Source organism: Lathamus discolor, chromosome 4 (assembly GCF_037157495.1).
Source record: "Lathamus discolor isolate bLatDis1 chromosome 4, bLatDis1.hap1, whole genome shotgun sequence".
NCBI classification, from domain to species: Eukaryota; Metazoa; Chordata; class Aves; order Psittaciformes; family Psittacidae; genus Lathamus; species Lathamus discolor.
Genome location: NC_088887.1, coordinates 109,167,232 through 109,173,944, shown reverse-complemented (window position 1 = coordinate 109,173,944; position 6,713 = coordinate 109,167,232). Strand labels below are relative to the sequence as shown.

Genomic DNA, 6,713 nt, shown 5'->3' with positions numbered 1-6,713 from the left:
TCAAAGAGCAGCAAAGGCTGATGGAGTCAAACGAAAGCGAGGTGGTTCATGCACCACTGACATGGACTGTGGCAATTCTTGAAAGGTCTGTGGGGGTTCAGGACAGAGCCTTTCCCTGCTGCAGTTTCCCCACTAGACATGGAAACTAGAAGTCTCTTTCCCCCCTCCCAAGTGTAAAGTCACCGTGGCAAGTGGGGGGGATGCAGAAAGGCTGCACCAGTCAGACCCGAGCTGCCTTTTTTTGTTGTGGGGAACGCAAGGAGAGCTGCCCCCTGTGCCGCATGCCCACTGAGCAGGAGGAAATGCAGAGAGGCAATTATTTTTAATTAACCCCCTTGCAAAATTTTCCTCCCGAGCTCTGTCTCCACCAGTGACCTTCCTGGGCCCCACCACCTCGGTGATGCACATCATCATTCTCGCCACACAATCTCTCCCTCCAGCCCCCAAGATATTATGTTTCTTCTTCTTTTCTCCCTGCCTCACTCGCTGTCCCCCCCCCGCCACCCACCCCACCCCCCCAAAAAAAAGCCTATCTTTGGGTTTTGCACTTAACTCCAGGGGCTGCCAGAGCCGTCCTCTCCTTCACACAAGCCTCTGCATCGTGCCGGGTCCTTGAGCAACCTTCTGCAAAGGCAGGAAACCCTTCTGTCCCTTTGCTAATTAATGCAGCTATATCAAAGCAGCAAAACCCCCATAACACGAATCCTTAGCATCTTAAGAAAAATCCTCTCTCTCCTCCTCCCCCCGCCAGGTCGCTCTTGGAGGTAACTTCTTTTTTTAGGGGGGGGTGGAGGGACAACACGTACTTGGCACCGGCACCCCCGCCCCCAGCCACCCCCCACCCCCACCTCCCGCCTGCCTCTCCCCTCCACTGCGCTCTTATAGCCCCGGGCCGAGCCGGGGGCCGCGGTTCGCCCCCGGAGGGAGCGCCCCGGGCGGCGGCGGAGGCGGCGGGGCTCCAGCGCGACCCGCTCCCGCGGCGGCACCCCCGGCACTGCGCCCCGGGCCGCGCAGGGGCAGAGCGGCAGGGCTGCGGCGGGCCGGCGTGGAGAAGGGGAAACCGCGGCGTGGCCGACAGCCCCCCCCGCCCCAGCTCCCAGACTTCCCGCGCCCCCCCGGTTTGCCCGCCCGGAGCCGAGTTTCAACCCCGTCTGGGACAGCGGCAGCCGGTTACCTGAGCCACGGGCCGGGGCCGCGCTGCGGGGCGGCCGCGCCTCCGCCTCCCCTGCGGCGGGGCAGAGCGGAGCGGCGGGGCCGGGCTCCGCTGGTTGGGCGCTGCCCTCCCCGCTCCCCCCGCCAGTGTCAAGGGCGACTCGGGCTATGCGGGCATCTCCCGAGGAGCCCGCTTCCCGCAGCGGGCGGGCTCGGTATATTTAGCATCGCGTCGCTTTTTTCCTCCCCCAAAGTTTCGCCCACTTATTTATTTATTTGCTTGCGTGCGCCGCGCTGCCGCAGAGCAGCAAGAGCCGCTCCACGCCGTGCCTGGCGCTGGAAGCGGCTCTGTATTGCAGCAGGTAGGGCTGAGCGCTAGGACCTCGGAGAATCCTTCCAGCAGCAATCAGGACTACCTTAAACCCAGCCCAATGCCTCTTCCTGCGCCAGTCTGCGTGCTGGATGGAGATCCACAGTCAAGAGCTGCAGCTCAGTGCTGGAGTACAACATTTCACAGGGAGCCCTGCAGAAGCAACACCTGTTCCGAGCCAGCCAAGAAAGACACAAGCACTTGTATGTTGCTGCTTTGCTTGTGGATCGTCAATAATCCTAAACCAGTGGACATCTGCTGAGCCTCCTGAGAATTCTGGATAATAGATTTGGACGTCAAAAGTTTTTTTTTTTTTTCCTTTTTCTTTTTTCCTTTTTTTTTTTTTTTTTTTTTGGATTTATCTCAGCCAACAACGTGAGATTTCCCCCCTCCCCCTTTGCAGGATTCATGCTGATGTATGCAGTCTGTTATAGAGTAAAAACAGCGCATGCCTTTCTGGAGTCAGAATCCATAAATCCTGACGTAGCCTGTGCATCTTAAAAAAAAAAAAAAAATCCCTATAACGCCTAGGTATTTAAGTTGCTATGGTCATTCTTATCTTAAACCAAATGGAGAAACTACGGATTTTTTTCTTTATTACAGTTGGATGGGCTGAAGACCGTATTGCTTGCTAAGAGCTGGGGATATATGCATTTATATAGATATACACATCTATATGTTTATAAATATGTCAGTGTGTGAGTATAAAGTGGTGGTTTCTTAGACTAACTGGTTTGACCTTGAACCTGTACCAGTCAAAACAGAATATTACTTTTATTTATGCGTTTAATGGATTGAAGAAAGAACATTTTCTCTGTAACTGCGCTAGGGAGGGGAGAGGAGTGGAATATACCTAATCTTATATCTCCTGGGTTTGGCACCATCATTATTGTTTATTCTTATTCTCTAAAAGCAGAATCTTCTGATGGCTCCCTTAGGTGAAGTTGGGAACTATTTCGGTGTGCAGGATGCAGTACCCTTTGGGAATGTGCCCGTTTTGCCGGTGGATAGCCCGGTTTTGTTAAGTGACCACCTGGGTCAGTCTGAGGCAGGTGGGCTGCCCAGGGGCCCTGCGGTCACGGACTTGGACCATTTAAAGGGGATCCTCAGGCGGAGGCAGCTATACTGCAGGACTGGATTTCATTTAGAAATCTTCCCCAATGGTACTATCCAGGGAACCAGGCAAGACCACAGCAGATTTGGTAGGTATTATCCTTAACCCTTTAGTGGCCATGTGATGAAATACGGGGGCAGAACTGCTGGCGGGGGGACGGCGGGGGTTGCGGGGACGTGTGGGGGGTGCTGCTGGCTGAGCCGCGGAGGGGAACACGGATGTGTCCGGGCTTGCGGGGGACAAAACTGCGGGGCGGGAGCCCCCGCTGGCGTCTCCAGGCTGGGGTAGCGATGCTGTGTAGCCCCAAGTTCTGCCTCAGAGCAGGCTCGTACCGGGAGGTGCTGGTGGCTGCGGTGGCATTTTTGCTCGGGACGTTTCTGCTGGATGTTTTGATTTCGCGAGTTTAAAGGGGTTTTAATCATTAACCACTACGATTTAAAATTCACCGAGTTTCCTGAAGGGAGTGGCTGTCGTCCTGTACGCAAATTAACGAGGGCTTTTCTTTCGTTTTCTCTGCCGGTTACCTGCCCTAGTAACTGCTCGAAACGCAAACCCAGCCTAGCTCGCTTCTCGGCGCGGCTTCACCGCCGACCTGCACCCCGCGGCCGGTGCCCGGCGCCCCGGGAAGGAGGGAGCGCAGGTGGGGTCCGTACTCACCCGAAACCCGCCTGGTAGCCTGCGCTAAACCCGGCCTTTCCCGAGCTGGGTGGCGTGTCCAGCTGGCAGGGAGTTTGCAAGAGTGTTCCCTGGATCTCACTTCCAGGGGACGCTATTTGTGACTCAGCAGCCAGGGCTGGAGGGCTCGTGGCTCCTGCCGCTCTCCAGAGCCTGTGCCCGCTCACCCGGGAACCCCACACCCGAGGCAAGCGGGCCTGGAGCTTCTGCTGCCAGGGAGCCTCTTTAAGGCCCTGCAGACCGAATGCACGAAAGTAACTAAATCAGCCTGAATAAGCTGATTCTTTGGGTTATTGTTGAGGCTTTTTTTTTAAGGAGGGGGGAGTAAAACATGCCAGGTTAGCTCGCCACGCTCCCAGCTGTTGGAAGGAGTTAACTTGTGAGAGAACGAACCTGACAGCAGTTAGATTCGGTCGTAAAAACAAAGTCCTGTGGTGATATTTTTTTTTTCTGTCTTCGTATTTTAATGCCAGATGTTGAACGATATCTAAGCTGTATTTTATTGCTTTGTGAAGCTGTTTAGATAGCGCCGGTATGGTAGGAGACGATCTCCAAAGGGCGCAGAAGGGAAGGGGCGGTGGGGGGGAGGCAGAGGGCTGAGGCTCGCATGGGCGCAGGTTTATACTCCATCCCTCTCCGGCCGCTGCTCCCGGACACCCTCACAATGCTCCCAGGCTCTGTCTCCTTCCCACGCCGCCCGCCCGGCGCCTCCTGTGGAGTTTGGGGGGGTCGAGGCTGTCCCGGGGGCGCACCATCCACGCGTGCTGGCGAGAGAAAGTGCGGAAAGTGTTTGAGGCAGCCGCGCAGGGAGGGGAGTGGGGGAGTTTTCGCATCCAGGCATTTTGCTTGACACACACAGGCAGCCGCTGTAGCACAGCCGCAGGTTTGCCTCTGCGGGTGCGGGCACACAGAGCTGGCGCGGTGCGGGGCCAGCGGCAGGTGTAGGGCGGCCACGGCGCTGTGCGCACCGGCGGCAGGGGCTGGGGGGGCCGATAGCCCCGGGGGAGGGCCGCCAGCTGCTCCCTTCACAAGGCGGCAGCGACCACGTTGTTCGCGGCGTCTATTTTTACAAATGGCTTTCCAGCCGCAGTTGTAGGAAGCTGACAATTCCGAGGAGCAGCTCTTCCAACCCTTGCAGCGCCTTGGCTTTAAATAGATGTATTTTGTTTTTTCTTCCTTGCCGGTTTGCTCGCTCTCTCCTCCCCAGGACGCGCCCCTGTGATAACTCCTCTCCCTCAGAGCGAGCCGGTGATGCCCCTACTCGGTGCGGGGTCGAGCAGACGGGGCAGGGCAAAGCCATGGCATGCGTTGGGGCTCCCGGCTTGTTTGGGGGCGGGGAGGGGATCACGGTGCTTTTATATGGGTGTCGTGACATTGCTGTTGTGTTTGCCGGGAGGTCACCGAATAGCTGATGCTGTTTGGGTTTTAGTGATCGGAAGGTCTTCCGATGATCCTGGGAAGGTCGGCATCCCAACTCGGGAGCTACCTGGGGGAGCCCGGGCTGACTTGGTCTCCTCTCAGCGTGTGCGGGAAACCTGCATGGGGGGCGGGGGGGGGGGGGGGGAAGGGGGAGGGAGATCTGGGGGAGCGAGTCAGCAGAAGTTTTCCTCCAGGAATAAGGAGGACAAAGAGAAAATCCCGGGGGCTGCGAGTAAACTCCTCCCTGGGCTCTGCCCTGTGGGAATCCCCCTCCCCGCACACACACACGCGCACACACACCTCTGGAGAGACATCAGATAAGAGTAATTCTTTTGTGATGCTATGTTGGATGTGTGCCTATTGCATACAATAAGCCGAGCCATATTGTGTGTCTATACTCGCCCGGTTCTGGGAGCCCTGGCATTTCGCAATTCCTGCAGCAAGATGTCCATCTCTCAAAGAAAAGCTCCCCGGGAGAGCCCGGCTCGGTCCCCCCTGTAATGCGATCGCAGGTGATCAAAGCCTTATCTCTCCCGGGTCACAAGAGGAAGATTTTTGAGGCAGTCTCCTTTAGTCTAGGGCATTTGCTAGACAGTGGAGTCATTGTAAATTCAGGAACTCTGTAACAGCGGAGAGGCGTGTCTCTGTGCGTCAGCACAAGTACTGCATGCACAGCATTAAAAAAATAGGAGCATGCAGGAAAAGGAGGAAAAAAAAAGCTTGTCAGCAGGTGACCTCCGCTCCCCGGGACCTGCTGCTACAAGGAACCGCTGCGTTCATCATCTGCGGGAGCCGCGCACCCGCCCGCCCTCCCGCCGCTCCAGCACGCCCTGCCCGCTCGGGCCCTCGGGCTGGCAAGGGGGTCCACCGCCGGGCAGGGCAAGGGGTTCAGCTCCGGCCGGAGGACCCTTCTGCTGCTGGATGCGGGGAGCCGGGGCTGCACCCTCCACACCTCCCTCATCCCCAACCCGTTCTGTCTCCGGGGAGAGCCGGCAGAGCAGGGCGAGGAGGGGAGGTGATACATGCAGAGGGCTCTGGCCCCCGGGAGTGGGAACCGGGGGGGCAGGTTTTGGAGGGAGGGAAGAGCCCCCAGCAGCTCCCGCAGCCTCTTCCGCTTATTGAGCGCTGCGGAGGGGAGGGGGTGCGCGCGGCTGGGGGGGCGAGGGCGCTGGAAGAGCCTCCTGGGGGGCCGTGGCTGTCTGCGCTGCCGCCTCCTAATTGGCATCCTGCGGAGGGGCGGGCGGAGCGGCGGCAGCTGCGAGCGGCGGGACGTGTCCCTGCGGCGCGCTCTGAGCGGCCGAGCGCGGCAGCCGCGGGCGGGGGACGCCGGGGAAGCCCCGGCCCAGGGCTGGCTTCCTGCGGCTTCCCATCCGCGAGGGGCTGTGCGGCCCTCGGCCCTCTGCTCCCCCCGGGTGGATGGCTGCCTGCCTGCCGAACACACGGCAGCACAGCCTCAGGGACCCGCTCCGCCTGCGGGCCCTCGCCGCTGTCCTCCTCTCCGCTTCCCGTGGAAGTCGTACGAAGAAGTGGGTGGCAGAGATGCTCGTTTGCTGTATTCATTGTCTTGGATGGTGCGTTAGGGTGCTCAGCGGAAGCTAAACTCCTTCAATCTAGCAATACAAAGAGAGCCTATATATAGCCAAAGACAAAAATGTGCAAAGGGCGGAACAGCAACAACAGAAAGATGTTAGCTGCAGAGATGTCCATTGCTTAAAGCCAAGGCAAATGCTTCTGTAGGTCTGTTGTTCACCAGAGCTAGACTAGATGGAAGTTAAAATTTCACATTGTGTAAGCGACCCACCTGCTCTCTCCTGTGAGCCTGGCAGGAGAGCAGGGCTGCCTTCATGGCCACACTGGCGTCCTGCTGCCATTCAGCATTGTCAGAGCTGCGTCATGTGGAGGAAGGTGCTTGAAGGGCTGATGGGGACATGTAAAGAATAACTTGCCTCAAAAGTTTCTTCCTAACCCCTTTGTGGAGGAGTA

At 58.0% G+C, this 6,713-nt stretch overlaps 1 protein-coding gene across 1 annotated transcript in view; it reads left to right on the top strand.

Moving 5' to 3' along the window:
* Positions 1-1,327: 1,327 nt before the first annotated feature.
* The window catches only part of FGF9 (fibroblast growth factor 9), a 28,882-nt gene continuing 23,496 nt past the window's right edge, over positions 1,328-6,713 (top strand). The window contains exon 1 of the mRNA XM_065678541.1: positions 1,328-2,724. Within this exon, the coding sequence (XP_065534613.1) occupies positions 2,448-2,724 (277 nt within the window). The 5' untranslated portion in view covers positions 1,328-2,447. The remainder of the gene's footprint in view (positions 2,725-6,713) is intronic.